Raw genomic sequence first — 22,416 nt, 5'->3', positions numbered from 1 at the left:
CTGATGCATATTGTAGTTGGGAACCGACAAATGTTAAATGTGCTAGCTTGCGGGTGCGCTATGAAGATTTCTCTTCCGGTAGCCAAGCGTGCGCGATGCTTCGGCAGTTATCTATTGAATATGTTCTGCCCAAGAAAGATTAGAAGTCAGATAAACGCCAAGGTATTTATAGGAAGACGTGCGGGATAGCGTGAGACTGTTCAGGGAATAAGTGAATAGAGAGTTTAAATGCTTCCGGATAACTGTCATGATTTTACATTTGTTATTATTGAGTGTCATTTGCCATGATGTGCACCAGTTACTAACGCATTCAAGGTCCTGCTGAAGAATTCCATGGTCAGTGGTTAAGCGGATTTGACGATACATTATGCAGTCATCGGCGAACAGTCGGAAGTTCAGAATGCTCAGGAAGCTCAGAAGTTCAGCCGGTGACCTCTTGGGTTCCGTTGCATGCTGCGTTGCCGGCGGTGTGGATGAGGTTCTCAGTCTTTGGCTTCTCAGGCTATGAGGTACAAAGCTGAAGGGCCCGTTGCTAGAGGACGTCCGCAGTTAAATTCACCAGGTTGGTGAATTCTTTTAACTTCTTTCTGTGTGGAAGGGCCGAAGAGTTGTGCACTTGAAGGAAAAGGCAGTGCCTGTAGAAACAAGTTTGTCTATTTCGAGGTCATAATTTTGCAGATTTTTGAGCCATGACCTCGTGATGGCTGTAAACCGCCAAACAACTGCAAAACTTGTGTTGGAAAGCGTTTCTCTCTTGCGAGAAAGGCCAGGGTGCCGGCATGGCACACAGAGATGGCGATGTAGATAACAAGAACACACGGATGGACGGACAAACAATTGATAGGACCCGACGTACTAGAAATGAAAGACGTTAAAGCGCATGCTTGGGCGAGATGGAACACTTTCCCGAAGAACAGCGCGAACTTGGACGAGGGCTGGAGGAAGACACATAGACGGGCGTTGACTTGCAGCTGAAATTTTTATTGCTTGGACCGTGAAAATAAATTGGTGGCCACCAAAGAACAATGGAAAACACAGTGAATCATGCACACTCATAAATTATACACATTTTGATCATGATACCCAATGAGCCAAACGCTATATCACTTGCATGTCGTTAAAAAGTGCAATTCTTTTGATGAAAGTGCCCAAGACGGGCTGCTGACAAGTTTCTGCTGACCGGGTGATTTGTTCGGCTTCAATGATTTTACGCGTTAGCTCATTTTTGTGCGCACTTATCACCTTGGTTTTCTTGAAGTCTGGCTGACAATTTCCGTTCTCATAATCTCTGCAATGAATGCCTAGATGCCCTTTCACGGTGTTATGCACGTTGTTGTGTTCTTTGAACCGTTCGTTTAGGCATATGCCCGTCCATACGGGCCAGAAGGAAGTTCAGGAGGAAGTTCAGTTCAGGGAAGTTCAAGATAGCGCTCGTGAACGTCTCTGTGTCCCTTACTTCGTCCCTTGGCCGTTTTTTTGCGCTGAATCTATTTAACAGAAGGAAGTGTGCGCAACGGTGGCTGAATTCCTCGGAATAAATCAGTTGTAAGTGCAGCGGTGGTGTGTGTGTGCTTCCTTGTTGTTGTCCTGCGCCTGTTTCGCTGGTTCCATCTTTGCGCATAATGAGCTAACTAACCCAGCAATTTTCCCTTAAGTGTAACCTAGAGTTCATCCTTTTCTTTCACAGCTTGCCCTAGTATGGGCTATTGTCAGTACTTTAAGCGGGAAAAAGTGTAGTCGCGCATTGCAAATCATTTCGTTGGGAATTGATTCATTCATCAGATTTGCTTTAAGCATGCCTCAGTGTGAACCACTGTCAGCACATCAAAGCGGTGAAATGTCATCCCACACCGCAGTTCGTTTTCGACTCACAGAAGTTTTTGCTTGCAGATGTCAGCACCGGCGGTGTTTATCTGCAAGTCCTTTCACCCTCACCCCCCCCCCCCCCCTTCCTCGCGACCGCGCCGGTTTCAGCTCTTCGTCTTGCGCCTGCGCCTCCGGATAGGCATTACCCTTCTGACGGCAACCCTGGGGCGTGGCCGCGCTTCGTCCTCCTCGTCCAAGACGTCGCCGACCTTCAAAAAGGAGATGATGTGCTCCAGCGCGTAATAGCCCAGCCTGTCGAGCTGTCGCCTTTCCGCGGCGCCCTCTTCTCCGTTTTGGGTCGGGTTGCACACCAATTTCACTTTCACGATGCCGGCCAACTTCCAGAACTGCGCCCAAGGAACAAACGGGCAGGGCAGTCAGGTACACAAAGCTCCGTGGTTTGGTTTGGTTGGACGTGCTACACAGTGAATGCACAGAATCATCAGCATCATTGAAACCATGAGCCTCATTACGCCCACTGCACGTCAAAGGCTCGCCCTTTTTCTCGACAATTAACGCTGTTTTGTGCCATATGCGACCACTTTATCCCCGAAAACTTACTCTCTCATCGACAGCTTGCTCAGTAGCTCCTCAGCCGCGGGGGGGTTGAGGACGGAGTCTTAATTGGTTTATTCGGTTTGTGTGGCTTGACGTCCCAGAGACCGCCATCTATGAAGGGCGCTGTATTATAGAGCTCGGGATAATTCCGACTACGTGGGGTTATTTAGCGCGCAGTGATATTTGTTTATTTGAACATACGGTTAATCTCACTTACGTCTATTGCAGATGTGTATTTCACTTACGAAAATATACAATCGTACGTACAAGTCAACTTTGGAACCCGCCGCGGGTGCTGAATTGTTGCGGCGCTCGGCTGCTGACCTGAAAGACGCGGGTTCCATCCCCTCCATGGCGGTCGAATTTCAATGAAGTCAAAATACTAGAGGCCTGGGTACTGTGCGATGTCAGGGCACGTTAAAGAACCGCAGGTGGTCCGAATTTCCGGATCCCTTTACAACGGCGTCCCTCATAAGCCTGACTCGCTTTGAGACGTGAAACCCTAATAAACCAAAATATCCCAGTTTGGTGAAACCTACAGTCAGTGAAGAAACAAGTATACAATGAATCCAGTATACAATGAAACAAATCGCATTAAGAAAAGAGTACACAGTCACCATCCGCTTACCCGAAAGACGTGGGCTCGATCACGACCGCAGTGGACGTATCTCGATCCAGGCGGAATGCTAAACGACTGTGCACTGTACGATCTAAGGGGACGTTAATGAGCGGCGCGTGGTCGAAATTATCAGCAGCACTCCACTACGGCGCCCCTTATAGCTTAAGGCGCTTTGAGACGTTAAGCCCCGTAAACGATAAAGCAAACCGACAGGAGAAATGAATACATCCTCAAGTTTAAGGCACAAAAATTCTACCACACCATGGGGGAATTTTGTGCGCTCCTGCTCACCGGCCTTGTTCGCCGGTGCAGAACTAAAAGATCTTCGTGCCATCGTTCAGCATATCATTAAACACAGCCCCCAGCAGTGTTCTATTTTCGCCGATTCCAAAGCAGGCCTCGAACGCTTAGAAGCTCCTGTTCGCCGTAGAACCCAGGAACAAATGGTGGTGGAAATCAGGGAAATACATCAATTTGTCATCAACAAAGGGCACGACATTATTTCCCATTGGTTACCAGGACTCAGCGGTATGGCAGGCAATAACCGCGCGGACGAGGTGGCAATTGTGTGCCGATCGCCACTTAGAGAGCCCACGCTACGGGCAGGCTTCGCGCACTTGAGCGGGATATCACGCTCGCCGCGCGTGATTCCGGCCCATTTTCCATATCACGTTTGAAACACCTGGACCCTAACCTGAAGCTCCGGCTTCAAGCCGGCCTACCACGACGTGAATCAACTCGGCTTGTTCGCCTTTGGCTTGCTGTAGCTTTCACCAACCATTGCTTCTTTGTAATCGGTATGGCTAACAGCTGTGCATGTGCCATCTGCGGGTGGGACGAGACTATAGCCCTCATTCATCGGGAATTCTATGCATACAGGCAGTTTATGTCGTGCACTGAAGCGTCTAGATTTACGCCCACTGAAGAAAATGAACATTCTCGGCCCCTCACACACCGCGGCTATCGTCAGCGATGCAGACCTCCGAGTGAGTGCTCCGCTTCTTGCAAACTTCGGGCCAGCAGGAGAGCTGATTCTACAGCATGCCTCCTGACATAGTATACCAACTTCATTTTCCTGCTACTTCTATTTCCCCATATTTATACCCCTCACCTCTTCCCCCCCCCCCACCCCCCGCCCCCCGAGTACAGGGTAGCAAACCGGTTTCTTCCGGTTAACCTCCCTGCGTTCCTTCTCCTCCTCCTGCTTCCTTGCACGAGCAACCTCCTTTGTATGCTCAATTTCACACGTTTTAGAACCAATTTTATGCGGTGGCATGGCGGTCTCGTCGGAGAAAAAACCGCAGTCCGCTGCAGCGCCGCCATTTGGTGTATGGCCTTAATAGGCTAACAACACAAAGCGACTCAGGCTATGATGGATGTCATAGTGGAGCGCTGCGGACAATTTCTGCCGCCTAGGGTTCTGCAGACGCAGCGATGACGTAGAGACAGAGCATGGGTCCCGCGTGCAAGAATACCGCGCTTCGGATCGCGGTGCCGCGCAATTCTCCACCGGGTGTAAAAGAGAAACCCCGCGTGTCGATGGAATTACATAACAGCATGGAGTGCGGCCTGATCTCGGTTACCAGAACAGACAACACACTCTCTCACTAGAGCAGGATTTGGCCACCCTGGTGTAACAGTTGGCCACCATCTTCTATGAGAAAACCAGTTAACCCTCGGCCCTCTGTCCCCAGCGGCATCGCAGCAAGTTACCAAGGTGGCGGTCAAACCTGTGACGCAGCGGAGCGTGCTAAGAATCTGTGGCTCTGGACAGGCCGCCATTGGGAACTGAACCTGGTAGCATTTAACGCTAGAACATTATCCTGTGAGGCTAGCCTAGCAGCACTGTTAAAGGAACTGGAGGGTATTAAATGGGATTCCATAGGGCTTAGTGAGGTTATCAGGACTGATGAGGCGTATACAGTACTAGAGGGCGGGCATATACTGTGCTATCGTGGATTAGCGGGCCGACGATAACTAGGTGCGGGATTCCTCGTCAATAAGGATATAAATGGCAACATAGTCGAGTTCTATAGTATTAACGAGATGGTGGCAGCTATCGTAATTAGGACTAACAAGAGGTACAAGCTGAAGGTAGTGCAGGCCTACGCGCCTACATTCAGCCGTCATGACCAAAATGGAAGTCCAGGCGAGTTGGTGACGGTTCACGTGCCACATAGCGCTAAGCAAACAAGGACACAGGGCGCCCGTCACGTTTGTCTCCCTGTGTGCATGTCTCTTTAGCGCTATGTGGCAAGTGATGACCGGATCGTTGAATGCTTTTATGAAGACATGGAATCGGCAATGAACAAAATAAAATCACAGTACAGTCTACCAAATAGGCGATTCAGTGCGAAGGTAGGCAAGCAGCAGGCCGCAGACCAGGCGGTAGGCGACTATGGCATTGGCTCCAGGAATAGAAGGAAAGAAATAGCAGAGTTCGCAGAGAGAAATAATTTACAGATCATGAGCACCTTCTTCCGAAATCAAAGAACAGGAAGTAGACGTGGAACAGCCCCAATGGTGAGACTAAGAATGAAATATAACTTATTCTCTGCGCTTATCCTGGTATCGCGCTGAATATGCGTTGTAGCGACGACAGAATGACAAGGTATTGAATTAGCTTAGAGCTGCAGAGGGAATGGAAGAAATTAGTGAAGCAGAAGCCCATTAACGAGTTAGCGGTAGAGGCAAACAAGAGGATTTCAGGGTATCGCAACAGAACAGATATTCTGCTGTAACTGAGCACGGTAAACCATAATCTCACAGCTATCATTATGGAGTGCGCTGTAGAAGCAGGCGGTAGGATGGTTCGACACGATAGCGACAAGCTATCTCTGTCGACGAAAAATGTGATGAAGAAACGCCAAAGCATTAATGCGTCTACCTGCACGGACAGAATAGAGATGGCAAAAAATCAAAGTTAATAAATACGCGCAAGGTAGCCGACATAAGAAGTTTAATATGAAAAAAAATCGAGCATGCTCTAGAGAACAGGGGGTAGCCTTAAAGCAGTGAAGAGGAAACTAGGCATAGGTAAAAACCAGATGTATGCGCTGTGAGACAACGACGGAAATGTCACTAGCAATATTGATAAGATCGTTAAAGTAGCCGAAGAATTCTACACAGATATATAGTACCCCATGCAATCAGAACGCTAACGGGAGAGGCAGTAGCGCACAACAATGGTACATACCGCCAGTAATGAAAGAAAAAAAGAAAGCCTTAGTAGCAATGCAAAGGGGGAAAGCAGCTGGTGAGGATCAGGTAGCAGCAGGTCTCTTGAAGGACCGAGGGGAGATTGTGCCAGAAAAACTAGCCGCCTTGTATACGCAATGACTTATGACCTCCAGCGTACCAGAAGCTTGGAAGTACGCTAAGATTATCTTAATTCATCAGAAAGGAGACGTCAAAGACATAGGAAATTACAGACTGAGTAGCTTACTGTCTGTTGCCTGCTAGGTATATACTAAGTTAATCGCAAATAGATTCAGGACATCCTAAAACTTCCGTCAACCGAATAACCATATTAACACTAGCAGTCAGGTGATAGAGAAATGCTTAGAGTATAACTAACCCCTATATATATAGCGTTCATTGACTAGGAGAAAGCATTTGACTCAGTGGAAACGGTAGCAGTCATGCAGGCATTGCGGAATCTGGGTGTAGAAGAGAGTTATGCGAAAATACTAGAAGAAATCTATAACGACAGCACCGCTACCACAGTTCTTCACAATGCGAGCAATAAAATTTCAATAGGGAAAAGTGAAAGAAGCCAACAGCCACAGAAACCAAGGGGCACAGGGGATTTCTAATCTATTTTTTTTATTTTGTGGTGTTGATCAATTTAGAATATTACTGAACATGTTATCGCTTAAAGCTAATTGATTAGAAAAGCAGAAGAAAAAACAACCACTGCCGCCGGTGGGATCCGAACCCACGACCTCCGAATTACGCGTCCGGTGCTCTACCTCTGAGCTACGGCGACGGCTGTCAAATCTTCTGCTTTCGGGGGTATTTATGTTTACAAGTAACCTAACCTTGAGAGTGTTCATCAGCGCCACCCACGTTCATAAGCGGCGGACGTAGAACGTCCTGAGATACCGCAGGTGTGACGTAGAACGCCATCGAACGGAGAGGGTGGAAGCTGCGTGAGAACCCTCTTTATGCTTCCTATGGCGTCAAGGCTGCCAGAACCGAGGCCCTCGCTAAGCAATTAAGCAAACAAGGGAAGGGGTATGAGGGGCTCGTTATAAATATGAAAGAAGCCAACAGCCACAGAAACCAAGGGGCACAGGGGATTTCTAATCTATTTTTTTTATTTTGTGGTGTTGATCAATTTAGAATATTACTGAACATGTTATCGCTTAAAGCTAATTGATTAGAAAAGCAGAAGAAAAAACAACCACTGCCGCCGGTGGGATCCGAACCCACGACCTCCGAATTACGCGTCCGGTGCTCTACCTCTGAGCTACGGCGACGGCTGTCAAATCTTCTGCTTTCGGGGGTATTTATGTTTACAAGTAACCTAACCTTGAGAGTGTTCATCAGCGCCACCCACGTTCATAAGCGGCGGACGTAGAACGTCCTGAGATACCGCAGGTGTGACGTAGAACGCCATCGAACGGAGAGGGTGGAAGCTGCGTGAGTAATCAATTAGCTTTAAGCGATAACATGTTCAGTAATATTCTAAATTGATCAACACCACAAAATAAAAAAAATAGATTAGAAATCCCCTGTGCCCCTTGGTTTCTGTGGCTGTTGGCTTCTTTCATATTTATAACGAGCCCCTCATACCCCTTCCCTTGTTTGCTTAATTGCTTAGCGAGGGCCTCGGTTCTGGCAGCCTTGACGCCATAGGAAGCATAAAGAGGGTTCTCACGCAGCTTCCACCCTCTCCGTTCGATGGCGTTCTACGTCACACCTGCGGTATCTCAGGACGTTCTACGTCCGCCGCTTATGAACGTGGGTGGCGCTGATGAACACTCTCAAGGTTAGGTTACTTGTAAACATAAATACCCCCGAAAGCAGAAGATTTGACAGCCGTCGCCGTAGCTCAGAGGTAGAGCACCGGACGCGTAATTCGGAGGTCGTGGGTTCGGATCCCACCGGCGGCAGTGGTTGTTTTTTCTTCTGCTTTTCTAATCAATTAGCTTTAAGCGATAACATGTTCAGTAATATTCTAAATTGATCAACACCACAAAATAAAAAAAATAGATTAGAAATCCCCTGTGCCCCTTGGTTTCTGTGGCTGTTGGCTTCTTTCATATTTATAACGAGCCCCTCATACCCCTTCCCTTGTTTGCTTAATTGCTTAGCGAGGGCCTCGGTTCTGGCAGCCTTGACGCCATAGGAAGCATAAAGAGGGTTCTCACGCAGCTTCCACCCTCTCCGTTCGATGGCGTTCTACGTCACACCTGCGGTATCTCAGGACGTTCTACGTCCGCCGCTTATGAACGTGGGTGGCGCTGATGAACACTCTCAAGGTTAGGTTACTTGTAAACATAAATACCCCCGAAAGCAGAAGATTTGACAGCCGTCGCCGTAGCTCAGAGGTAGAGCACCGGACGCGTAATTCGGAGGTCGTGGGTTCGGATCCCACCGGCGGCAGTGGTTGTTTTTTCTTCTGCTTTTCTAATCAATTAGCTTTAAGCGATAACATGTTCAGTAATATTCTAAATTGATCAACACCACAAAATAAAAAAAATAGATTAGAAATCCCCTGTGCCCCTTGGTTTCTGTGGCTGTTGGCTTCTTTCATATTTATAACGAGCCCCTCATACCCCTTCCCTTGTTTGCTTAATTGCTTAGCGAGGGCCTCGGTTCTGGCAGCCTTGACGCCATAGGAAGCATAAAGAGGGTTCTCACGCAGCTTCCACCCTCTCCGTTCGATGGCGTTCTACGTCACACCTGCGGTATCTCAGGACGTTCTACGTCCGCCGCTTATGAACGTGGGTGGCGCTGATGAACACTCTCAAGGTTAGGTTACTTGTAAACATAAATACCCCCGAAAGCAGAAGATTTGACAGCCGTCGCCGTAGCTCAGAGGTAGAGCACCGGACGCGTAATTCGGAGGTCGTGGGTTCGGATCCCACCGGCGGCAGTGGTTGTTTTTTCTTCTGCTTTTCTAATCAATTAGCTTTAAGCGATAACATGTTCAGTAATATTCTAAATTGATCAACACCACAAAATAAAAAAAATAGATTAGAAATCCCCTGTGCCCCTTGGTTTCTGTGGCTGTTGGCTTCTTTCATATTTATAACGAGCCCCTCATACCCCTTCCCTTGTTTGCTTAATTGCTTAGCGAGGGCCTCGGTTCTGGCAGCCTTGACGCCATAGGAAGCATAAAGAGGGTTCTCACGCAGCTTCCACCCTCTCCGTTCGATGGCGTTCTACGTCACACCTGCGGTATCTCAGGACGTTCTACGTCCGCCGCTTATGAACGTGGGTGGCGCTGATGAACACTCTCAAGGTTAGGTTACTTGTAAACATAAATACCCCCGAAAGCAGAAGATTTGACAGCCGTCGCCGTAGCTCAGAGGTAGAGCACCGGACGCGTAATTCGGAGGTCGTGGGTTCGGATCCCACCGGCGGCAGTGGTTGTTTTTTCTTCTGCTTTTCTAATCAATTAGCTTTAAGCGATAACATGTTCAGTAATATTCTAAATTGATCAACACCACAAAATAAAAAAAATAGATTAGAAATCCCCTGTGCCCCTTGGTTTCTGTGGCTGTTGGCTTCTTTCATATTTATAACGAGCCCCTCATACCCCTTCCCTTGTTTGCTTAATTGCTTAGCGAGGGCCTCGGTTCTGGCAGCCTTGACGCCATAGGAAGCATAAAGAGGGTTCTCACGCAGCTTCCACCCTCTCCGTTCGATGGCGTTCTACGTCACACCTGCGGTATCTCAGGACGTTCTACGTCCGCCGCTTATGAACGTGGGTGGCGCTGATGAACACTCTCAAGGTTAGGTTACTTGTAAACATAAATACCCCCGAAAGCAGAAGATTTGACAGCCGTCGCCGTAGCTCAGAGGTAGAGCACCGGACGCGTAATTCGGAGGTCGTGGGTTCGGATCCCACCGGCGGCAGTGGTTGTTTTTTCTTCTGCTTTTCTAATCAATTAGCTTTAAGCGATAACATGTTCAGTAATATTCTAAATTGATCAACACCACAAAATAAAAAAAATAGATTAGAAATCCCCTGTGCCCCTTGGTTTCTGTGGCTGTTGGCTTCTTTCATATTTATAACGAGCCCCTCATACCCCTTCCCTTGTTTGCTTAATTGCTTAGCGAGGGCCTCGGTTCTGGCAGCCTTGACGCCATAGGAAGCATAAAGAGGGTTCTCACGCAGCTTCCACCCTCTCCGTTCGATGGCGTTCTACGTCACACCTGCGGTATCTCAGGACGTTCTACGTCCGCCGCTTATGAACGTGGGTGGCGCTGATGAACACTCTCAAGGTTAGGTTACTTGTAAACATAAATACCCCCGAAAGCAGAAGATTTGACAGCCGTCGCCGTAGCTCAGAGGTAGAGCACCGGACGCGTAATTCGGAGGTCGTGGGTTCGGATCCCACCGGCGGCAGTGGTTGTTTTTTCTTCTGCTTTTCTAATCAATTAGCTTTAAGCGATAACATGTTCAGTAATATTCTAAATTGATCAACACCACAAAATAAAAAAAAATAGATTAGAAATCCCCTGTGCCCCTTGGTTTCTGTGGCTGTTGGCTTCTTTCATATTTATAACGAGCCCCTCATACCCCTTCCCTTGTTTGCTTAATAGGGAAAAGTGTCAGGCCGGAAAACACAGATCTCACAAATGCTATTCACCGCCTGTTTACAGAAGCTGTTCCGAGGCCTCGATTGAGAACATATGGGGAAAAGAGGTAATGGAGAATACATAAGCAATTTGCGATTCGCTGGTGACATTGTCTTGACATTGTCAGGATGATGGCATTGTGAGGAGGTGAGCTGCAGAGGATGATCAATGATTTAGACAAGCAGAGCAGAACGGTAGGTCATACAATTAACATGCAGATGACCAAAGTAGTGTGGAACAGTCCCGCGAGGGAGCAGCAGTTCACAATGAGCTTGGAGGTGCCAGAAGTGGTAAGGGAATACGTCTACTTACGGCAGGTAGTGGCCGCTGATCCGGATCATGGAGGAAAATAACTAGGAGATTAAGAATGGGGTGGAGCTCATATGGCAGGTTCTCTCCGATCATGACTGGCAGCTTGTCAATATCCCTCAAGAGAAAAGTGCACAAAAGCTGTATCTTACCGGTACTCGCCTATGGAGCAGAAACGTGGAGGCTAACAAAGGAGGTTCAGCTTAAGCTAAGGACAATGCAGCGAGAAATGGGAAGAAAAATTATAGATCTAGCGTTAAGAGACAGGAAGCGGGCAGAGTGGGTGAGGGAACGAACGCGAGTTAATGACATCCTGGTCGAAATCGAGAGGAAGAAATGGGCTTGGGCAGGGCATGTAATGCGAAGTCAAGATAACCGCTCTGGTCTTTAAGATAACGGAGTGGATTCCAAGAGAAAGCAAGCGTAGCAGTGGTCGGCAGGAAGTTAAGTGGGCGTTTGAGATCAAGAAGTTTGCGGGGATACGTAGGTCGCAGCTAGCAAAAGACGGGGTTAATTGGAGAGACATGGGAGAGGCCTTTGTCCACCAGTGGACGTAGTCAGGCTGAGGGTTATTTATTTACCTATTATTTATTTGTTTATTTAAAAATACTGTCAATCCCCGGCGGGATTTTTACAGGCAGGACAGAAACATAAAAAGTCAGAAGATTCGAAAGAGTGTTTTGCGGCTTGATTGAAACGGTTAGAATGAAAGAAAAAGCGCCTTTTTCGAGTGGCAAAATTAAACCAAAGCACCTGCGCTTGAAACAGATAATACACAGCCGAGGACGCCTACTATACTGCTTAACAACTACCTAAAAAAAAATCTGGCAAATAATAAACCCTTCAGACCCATGCTATTATCCTTACCGACACAGTCCGAGAGAGGGTCAGTGGCGCTCAATGTGCTGCAATTTTTTATGTTGCGTTTTCCTCTGTTTGTACTCATGAATTTGGCGCCCTACTACCTTCACTGCCTATTCCCTTACTTCCCTCTTTACCCTGTCAGTCCTTCTCTTATGATGGGACTTTGTCTATAATAAAAATGTGAAGCTCTCGTCATCAGCTGGCATTGACGAAATCAATTCGGAATTGTTAAAGAACACTAAGTACATCACTGTTGAATATTTGTTATTTCTTTTCACACAATTTCTTGCTACAGCAAGCCTACCGGATGACTGGAAAGTGGGGAAGGTTTCCCAGTGCACAAATCAGGTGTGACAAATATTCTCCCCTCAATTATCGCCCCATTTTTCTAACCAGTGTCCCTTGTAAAATCATGTAACATGCCATTACTCCCAAATTATGAACTATCTTGATAATAATAAGGTTCTTCATTCTTCACAGCATGGCTTCCGCAAGGACTTTTCTTGCCAAAAACAGCTCGCACTTTTCGTTCATGATCTGCATACTAATCTTGATCGTAATGTCCAAACTCATGCCTTTTTCTTGGATTTTGCTAAAGCCTTTGACAACATACCTCATGCACGTTTCCTACTAAAGATAGAGAAGATAAAATTTAATTCCAAACGTTCTTGCGTGGATCAAGGAATCTCTAACAAACCGCTCCCAGTTTCTTTTTGTTAACAACCAAAATTCTACCTCCCTTGCAGTAACATCAGGCGTCCCACAAGGCTCTGTCCTTGGTCCACTGCTGTTTGTAATCTCTATTAACCATTTACCAACGCATCTAACAGGTAACGTGCGTATGTTTTCCGACGATTGTGCAATCTATCGCACAATAACCACCCTATCCCACCAAGCAGCTCTTCAAAATTATATTAATCACGTTCATCGCTGGTGCGATCAATGGATCATGAAGTTAAATGCTAACAAATGCTAACTTGTCTCCTTCCACCGTCGCAACAGCCTCTCGTTTTTAATTTTACTGTCCTCAATTCTTCTTTCCAACTTGTACAATCTTATAAATATCTTGGCCTGACCTTAAGCAGTCATCTTTCCTTGCGCACTCATATCACTATATAACGTCAGCTAACGCCCTTGCTAGCTAACGCCCTTGAGGCTTTGGAAAATCGCGCTGTAAGATTCATTCACTCTGATTACAATTTCAGTACCAGCGTAACAGCATTAAAACGTCTGAACTTTTGAACTTAATCACTCGTCGTCATAAAGTTAGCCTTTGCCTGTTAAATAAGATATTCCACAGTTCGGTTAATCATCCCCCATACCTAGCACCACCTTAACGCATATCCCTCCGCACTATAAATGCATTTTATGATGCTCGACCCCTTACTGGAACCGCTACGTTTGCTGACTCATTTTTTCCCCAAAAAGCTACCATCTGGAACGGCCTTCCCCATGTCATTGCTGTCACCACCTGCCCATTGACATTTGCTACGAGTATTCCTCCTGACATTCAAAAATTGTTGGTTTGGTTTTGGTTTTGTGGGGTTTAACGTCCCAAAGCGACTAAGGCTATGAGAGACGCCGTAGTGAAGGGCTCCGGAAATTTCGACCACCTGGGGTTCTTTAACGTTTAGACAAGAAAATACAGCATCAATAATGACTCAAAGAAGCTGCTGATACATATCAGTAAAAGGTTACTGTGAAAGGATCTCTGATGATGATGGCCTATCTATCTGATGATCTATATACAAGATGAATGGTAACGGGGCTCTTTAACTTGAACTATGCACATTACACGAGCCTCCAGCATTTCGCCACTACCGAAATGCGACCGCCTCGGCTGGAATCGAACCCGCGTCTTTCAGGTGAGCAGTCAGGTGAGAAGACACGTGCCGCAAGTGTGTAGGCGAGCGTGGCGGCCGCTGGCAGCTGCGCCTGGGCGTCGCTGATTGGTGGGCGTGGAGTGCGACGCCATGCATTACGTGGCCGGGTGCTGGCTGGCGGCGGCAACTGCAATATTATGTGTGCGCAACGAGGGCCTGCGCTATCACATTGACGCATGTAACGGAAATAAGTGACCCCCCCCCCAAGTTTTTTGCCGAAACCAATCTTAGAGTCCTGAGACAAATGCCCACAACTTTTGCAGGAGGTGTGAAGCTGTCCTAACCGGTGCCTTAGTCCACGTTTGTGAGTGCATGGGAGTGGAGTGGAAGGGCGGGTGTGAAAAAAAAACAATTTTGCACTGTGACTTAGGCATTTGCTTTACATGTCTTAAAATTATGAGCGTATGGACATGCACCAACCACTAGTAACAATACCAGGCTACTCGCTAGGCAGGCAGCTGTAGAATCTTTTTCGGAATACACTCTCTTCATTTGAAAAGGTTTCTTACAAAATTGGCCAGTGATTAGTTTTCATATACTGCTGTTGTTAGGCTAAGCAGAGCCTAAAAAGCAGTTGCCTCTGATAACGTCGCCGCAATGTTTCAACAATGCCATTTGCAAGCACGGGACAACCATACCGTATTCGGTGACGTTCGAGTGGTCAGACGTACTGCTAAGGCCTGAAGGAATATATTCAGTTGAGATGACAATAGCTAAAAGGCAGGCTCAAGTTGTTGATAGCGGCACTAGACAGTGCTCCATCCTCGATCTTCTCTTTGTCACACCAGATTTGATGCGTGAAGATTTTAGATGTGAGGTTGTAACAGGCCTGTCCAACCATAATGCAGTCTTTGTAAATTTTTCTGTTAGATGCAATCCTAAAAAAACAGCATACAAAGTTGTCACCGATTTTTGGAATGCTGACGACGATGTCATTATTTCTGTGCGTACTGGTTCTTTGATGCGTGCGGTTTCTCTTTTCTAGGAAAGTCTGTGGGGTGGACATGTTCGTGGAAAATTTTTACGCGATTGTGTCTGAGTGCATACGAAAGTTTGTACCGAGCAAGTGTGTGAAACGCAATCCTAGATATGCATGGTATAACAGAGAGATAATACAGCTTATTCGTAGCATAAAGCGATTTCGTCGCCGATGCCGGTGTGAGAAAAGTGGCCGAGATCTACTGCTACGCACATTAAAGCCAGAACTCAAAGCTAAGATGCATCAAGCTAGAGGCTTCTATTACAACAATATTTTGTCTATATTTATTACAGAGAACCCATATAAATTTTGGAAGACAATCAACCCGCCTTCTCCCAACTCGTGTCATTGAAAATGAACCCTGTTCTGACGGTGAAAAGATCTCGGAAGCATTCAGTATTTTAAATATGTTTTTTTTTTGCATTGATGGTTGCCCTGATCCGCCCTTTGTCCCTAATTATTCATCACCATCGTTCCCAAATAGTGAAATACCGAGTTCTAGAATTCATAACCTCTTAGTATAGACACTACCAAAAGTCCTGGCCCGGATAGCATTCCTAACATGATTTTAAAAAGGTGTTCAGAATGGTGTGCACGTTATCTGACAATTATATTTCCAAAAGCACTCGACTTCAGAGCATTCCCGCGAATTTCGAAGGCCGCTATTATTGTTCCGATCCCGAAGTCAGGCAACAAGCAAATAATTTCCAACTACAATCAGATTTCATTGATATCCACCTGCTGAAAACTGTTGCAACACATTCATTCTGCACATGTGACCCGCCGCAGTGATCCTATAAACATTACACGATATTTCCATGAATTTTATTTTTGCCCGCACACTGTTGTGATGTGGAATAAACTTGATGGCTCGTTGCGACAGCTACCACCTCAACAGTTTTTGAAACAAGTGTTTATTTGCGTATGGTGATTTTAATTTTTATGTAACCACTCCTGCAATGTCTCATTCCGAGACAGCAGTATCTCTAAGCAAAATTAAAAAATCAACTGCAATTCCTCATTGTACGGCATTTCAGAGGTGTATTTTAAGCAGGGGCGTTCGCTTAATCAGTTAATGTTATCACGAGAGGTCTCTTAAAGGTGCACTAAAGAGGATTCTGAATTCGTCTTTTTGACGCGGGAACTCGATCTACACGTTCTGAGCATTCTTAGAAACTTCGATTTATTGCCCTGTGTGGCTGATTTTTCTAATTAAATCGAATTAACGTCCGGCTCCCGCCTGTATTTTTTAATTCTCCCTCGTACGATGGTCTGAGTCTACCAACGCGTGGAGTGCCTCGCAGCCAGCTCCGTGGAGGCTTTGCTTTCGCTTTATTTCGGTTTGTAGGTTTCCGTGAAGAAATAGTTGCATTCGCAGATAATATAGCCGCAAAATAAGCCAGCAGAAATAAAAATACGCGCGGACTATTTGCTTCTACGGACTACTACGTATTACTCCGCCGATGGCAGAGCGGCAAGCCCCCGCGGGACTGGCTGAAAGGCACTCCACGCGTTGGTCGACTCCGCCCACCGTACGAGGGAGAATTAAAAAAAAAGGCGGGAGCCGGACGTTAATTCGATTTAGTTAGGAAAATCAGCCACACAGGGCAATAAATCGTAGTTTCTAAGAATGCTCGGAACGTGCAGATTGAGTTCCCGCGGCAAAAAGACGAGTTCAGATTCCTCTTCAGTGCACCTTTAAAGCCGAACGTGATAACGAAGACCAGGTTGTGCACCCTACACCTAAATACTTTTTTACTCGAATTGTCAGCTTGAATTTACAGTGTTGTGTCTTTTGCGTAAGAGCGCATCACGCTCGTGACCCAGGCACACTTTCCGGAATTCAACTGACTGTCCGCTACTGGCGATTTCGACAAACCTATAGGAGGGCCTCAATCGGTGTACTATGGCGACTCTGTGGACGATAGCTTTTTAATATGGCGGCTGTATGGAAGATACCTTCTGGTGTCAGCATAAAGGTAATCATAGTTTCACGATAAAATCGCCCCTGTATGTCGGTGGCGGCAGCACGTGTGATAAAGTCTTATTTCTCAATGGTGTAGAAGATTAAATCAGAGGCAAGAATAAATCGCTGTCTGGCGTTTTACAACAGCCAGCGTGGAAGAGGAGCGGCGGACGGTCGGCGCCTTCTTTAGAGCGCATTTAAAATCATTGTGTGTGTTTTGCTTTACGCCAATCAGGCAACCAAGGCCATCAGGCGGCAAACGCAAGGTAATGTGTTGCATTCTGGAAATATGATTGAGCATCTAACACACGTTTCGGCCCTTTGGTTTGGTTTGGTTTATGGGGTTTAACGTCCCAAAGCGACTAAGGCTATGAGAGACGCCGTAGTGGAGGGCTCCGGAAATTTCGACCACCTGGGGTTCTTTAACGTGCACTGACATCGCACAGTACACGGGCCTCGAATTTCTCCTCCAAAGAAATTCAACCGCCGCGGCCGGGATCGAACCCGCGTCTTTCGGGACAGCAGCCGAGCACCATAGCCACTGAGCCACCGCGGCGGCGTTTCGGCCCTTTAAGAACGTAAAAACGGAGGAAACAAGTTCTTTTTCTCGCACGAGTAACCTAAGGAGTAACCGGATGTGCTCGGCATTAAACTGTCAGGGGTATTTTTTTCTTTGTCTCTCCATCTTTCTGCATGAACACATAATCTGGTTTGATTGGTTTATTGGGGTTTAACCATAGAGTTTCTTACTATTACCTAGAGGGAAAGCTGGCAGCCCGTCTATGGGAGTTTGCATGGCGACCCCTCGAGACCACTTCAGCCACCATGGGCGCTCAAAGCATCATGGGGCGGTGAGCTACTTGTTGCGGAACTGCAACTTTTGGCCAAAAAATAATAGAAAAATAAGACTGTTTGATAACTACAAACGTCCTAACATTCAATATCTTGTCTAGCGATTGCAACAAACGAGCAGAAAAGCATTTAAGTGCAAAGTTTGCCCAAAATAAGAGACGACTCGCTCTCCTATTGGCCAAGTAGTGAACACTATAAAAACTAATATTTCGTAATTAACAGGCGCGTTTTTAAAAGGAAGTATGTTTTCAAAAAAGATGTTGTTGCTTAAATACTATAAGACGTTTTTTAATGGCATTTCGGAAAAGTGAAACCTTTTATTGGCGTCGTGTGTCGTCGCGTTTTCACTACTATGGGTTTTGCCTACTGCGTTCGCGCGAAAGTCGTCTGCGCACACACGAACAGCGTTTTCGAAATGAAACGTCTTAGTAGTGCCGCTCCGGGTTCCCGAAAAATTACGACTGTGCCGCAACAAGTAGCTCACCGCCCCATGATGCTTTGGGCGTCCATGGCGGCTGAAGTGCAGCGCCGCCAGCTTTCCCTCTAGGTAATAGTAAGAAACTCTATGGGTTTAACGTCCCAAAGCGACTCAGGCTATGAGGTATGCCGTAGTGGAGGACTGCGGAAATTTCGACCGCCTGTGGTTTTCTGACGTGCACTGAAATCGCACTATACACGGGCCCCTATAGAATCGTGCTTGAGGGTCCCCACACATCCGCATAGTTCACATGTGTGGGTTTCACTTCGTTTTAACAACAAAGCTGCGTGTAAATAAGTGTGAAAGATGGGAATACAACCAAAAAAGCTTCATGCATTCTCTATGAGCCTTGTTTATTTCTGGACGTCCTTGTTGCGAATTTGTACAGCGCATGGACCCAGCAGATTTTGTGTTACGACCTCGCATTGTCATCATTGTTGTATTACGTGCACATTATGAAATAACATTGTGACCGCATTGCTGTAGTGTAGTGCTTAATAGCAAGCTGGGATAATCAGTGCAGATAATATTGTTCTGAATGAGGTCGTCTAATATTTTCTGAACACCAGAAATGACAACCTAACAACTGGCTCTAGATATTGATGAACACTGAGTAAGCTTTTTTTTTCCTCTACTTCTGCACTTCCAACGTAAACTGCAGTTTTTGAATCATTTATTTTAAAATCAGTGTAGCTGTCATACTTTTCTTTTAGTGTCAGATATTTTTACATAATGTGTTCTCCTGGTGCTTTTCTCTTGATGAATTGTGTACGATAGACCACAGACATTGCGAAACTATATCATATGAGTCCTTGGCTCGGTGCAATATTCGGTAATGTGTCCTATATACGAGGTCTGTGCCACATCTCTTCAAATTTAAAAAGTTTTGGGCTGGTTGCTTGGGGTATATTGGCGGATATTATTTGAGGAAGACAAGTAGTAACGATTAGATAACAGAGGTGTTTATTTCGTGATGTTATTCTGAGAATCTATGCATAGTTTAGTGCAGTTCGTACATTTTATATTCACGGTTCCTTTAAAATAACGAAATTAAAAGACATAATAAACCAATGGCATTTGAATTAAAGCATCTCACCTCCCTCTACATGAATATCAAGCAGGATATCACCGAACATGCATGCTGTCATAAGGCCTGTCAGTATACAGCATGCACAAAATTTTCACCGCACAAAATGTGCCCTGTAGTCTTATCTAGTCATCAATATTTTACAAATATGACCGCTTTGTGTTTACATAGGCCTTTCAAGTCAAGGAAGAAATCCTTTTCGGGAATATAGGATTGCGGCGTGATAACAAATGCGCTCTCAGGATCATGCACGCGTCCTACTAAACCCTTTTCTCCCATTTTCACTGTCTTTCTCTGCACCACGAAACTCATGCATTGACACTTGGCTTCTTTTCAGTGCCGCTATCGTGTAACCATCCATGTAATGCACACGTAACGCATATTTTACAGCAACACTGACACTTTGCTGCTTTTTGTACCGTTATCATGTGACAATGCATATAACACAACGCATATTTTTGCAGCAGCACTGACACTTTGCTGCGCCGTTAACCTGCGACCATCCATGTAACACACATCTAACGCATATCAGTTACACTCCGGCAACTACGTAGTAACAAGTGCCGGCGAACTATTTACACAACGGAGCGAACTACCAGCTTCCCTGCTGCCGATCTTTCTCCGTAGATCTTTCGCCGTTGTGAGACGTCGGTTTTTTCTAAATATCCAATACGTCGTAAGTTAATAGGTATTCTAGAAAGGGGACGGCATTGCCCACAACGTTCAGAAGCTTTGTTCATAGTCGAAAGCAAGCTGCACTGCACAGGAGCAAGATGTTTGGTTTTAGTCTGGTTTGGTGCTTTAGCGTTCAACATCCAAAAGCGATTCAGTCTATGAGGCACGCAGTAGTTGAGGCGCCAGATAAATTGGACCACCTGGTGGTCGAAAATAAGGTTAGTTTGTATTGCACTGGGCTGTTGCTTGACTGGGTGGAGTAGTTACAAGGGCAAAACAAGTCGACTGGACGTGGAGCAACTATCAACTGAAACTTTATTCAAAAAAGGGCATATCAATGGAAATAGAAGCCTTCACTGAAAATGTATGGCGCCGGTTTTCACTAGCAACTGCGTGAGCTGTTTTTCAACAAGCTCCTTCTCACTCTCTCCAACACAAGCGCCAATCCATGCGAAGGTTGCAGAAGTACGCCTTAAGTGGCACTGTCACCGAATGGGAGGGCTATGTGAGCTGTGTTTTTTTTAGCAGCTCACACTGTTGTCAACGGAAAAAAAGCGACACGCAGGCTCAGTGATGGCTCGCATTTCCTTTCATATGCCCATTAATTTTTTTCAAATAAACCTTGAGTTCACAGTTGCGCCACGTCCAGTCATTGGCATCTTTTATCCTTTGCACTACTCAGCGTAGTCAAGAAACAGAGCTCCTGAGGTTCTTTAACGTGCACTGACATCGTACACTACACAGTCCTCTAGCATTCAGTCTCCATCGAAGTGCAACTGCCGGAGCACGGTGTGTACCACACCGTATGCGACCGAGGCGGCTTCTTTGCCTAGGATCCACAAGATGATCACTCTGTGCACGCTTACCTCGTCGCGGAGACGCCGGGCGGCCTCTCGGATCCTCAGCGCGGCATCTGCCTCACCCAGAGACCCCATGCGCTGGACAACCGTGGAGATCTTCGGATGCCACGATACCTGTTCGAAGGCCACCGCAGCGCGCTTCATTGAAGAGCCAAGGATAAACCCAGCCGCGCACTGGACGAGCCCGTAGTTGCGCCGAACCTGCAAGGGTAAAACGGGGAAGGTACTTTGTAGCACATACTCGCCTTGGCGGACATTCGGTGCGAGCGAATGGCCAGGCGTGCCCGAAGGCGGCAAACAGTTGCTGGGTCAGGGATCTAAAGCGGTATGAAGAGTATCACTGTAGGCGCAGAACGGCGTAGCCGCCAAATCCTGTGGCCACCTGTCGGCGAGCAGTAGCAGTAACCGGTGAGCTAGACGTACACGCGCTAGAACGCTGTAACCAACCTTGTGTTGTGTTGGAACTTTGGCACTATTCAGCTAGCGCTATCATCTTGCCATCATGTCAGGGTCAATTCTGAAACGCTGTGGCGATTTTTCTTCGATGTGAGCAGATAGTCCTTTCGAGCGTGAGCGAATTCACCGCACTGTCTTTAAAGGGACTGTGATTACAACTTGATCCACCTACTGCTTTCAGTAACAGTTTTTCCACACTTCTTTTCAGTACGGAGACGTTCGTCCGGCAGCAAAAGACGTTAATGGACGAGTAAACAGGGTTTGTACATTATCCCGCCAAGTAATTTACACTGTTGACGTCTTTACCGAAAACTATGCCTTACGACCACGTTGAATAAAATGACGGAATTGCGTAGCATCTGGGATCCGCACGAAAACTACGCACAAAAAATTCGCCGGTGAGAGCGACACTTGTATTCCCTTTTATTGACGTTTCTAGATTATAAACGCTCCGATTTCGGTGAGAGTGGAATATTTGTAATCACGACGCGGTACCACATTGACATAGGCCAGCTTCTATTCTCCTCACTGTTCCCTTCAGTGCGGCCAGTCCTCATGCAATGCACCGGTCATAGGCTGTCGTCCAGGACGGCGTTGCAGTGAACCACCTGAAAACTTATTTACATGCTAGCCAGTCGGAATTTTCTTAAACTGTGAGAGGAGGGCAAGTTTTCTAGAGTGTCTCGCGAGGTCATGTGGCCATTGTAGGTCTGTCTGATGAGAGAACGGCAATGTCTGATGCCCAAGTACCACGCTCTTGTCCAGCGGGCTGGTCTTCAAGATACAGATATTATCACGTAGTGATGACTGCAGTCCGGCGAACAGGAAAACAACGAGGGCGTCTACGAAACGGAACTCTTCATTTGGGCTGACTTGCGTCCGCAAAGAACTGAATCACTCCTCGGCGGCGTAGCAACCTGCGTGCTCGGCGGTCGTCGAACAGAATGCCCGCCGCTGTCGGCTGTGCTCTTTTTAAAGCTGATAGCGAACATTCGAGATAAAGCTTGGAAAGTTACTAGAACATTCTGGCACAAAGTAGAATCGGCTCCGCCTGGATGCGATCAATCGAGATATTCTAGGCGCGTCTTGCGTCACAAACGAAGCGATAAAGCGGCGTGCCGGCAGCCTTGAAGCATGAACAAATAAACA

General features: G+C 46.6%; 1 protein-coding gene across 1 annotated transcript in view; it reads right to left on the bottom strand.

Annotated features, from left to right (window-relative positions):
* Positions 1–1,970: 1,970 nt before the first annotated feature.
* The window catches only part of LOC149369694 (uncharacterized), a 56,745-nt gene continuing 36,299 nt past the window's right edge, over positions 1,971–22,416 (bottom strand). Inside the window, exons 9-10 of the mRNA XM_089576120.1 lie at positions 20,818–21,012; positions 1,971–2,213 (exon numbers count right to left, since the gene is read on the bottom strand). Of these exons, the coding sequence (XP_089432246.1) occupies positions 1,971–2,213; positions 20,818–21,012 (438 nt within the window). The remainder of the gene's footprint in view (positions 2,214–20,817; positions 21,013–22,416) is intronic.

Source organism: Amblyomma mixtum, chromosome 1 (genome assembly GCF_055824585.1).
Source record: "Amblyomma mixtum isolate Tamu chromosome 1, ASM5582458v1, whole genome shotgun sequence".
Taxonomy (NCBI): domain Eukaryota; kingdom Metazoa; phylum Arthropoda; class Arachnida; order Ixodida; family Ixodidae; genus Amblyomma; species Amblyomma mixtum.
The sequence above is the reverse complement of the archived record's forward strand: the minus strand, read 5'-3'. Positions and strand labels throughout refer to the sequence as shown.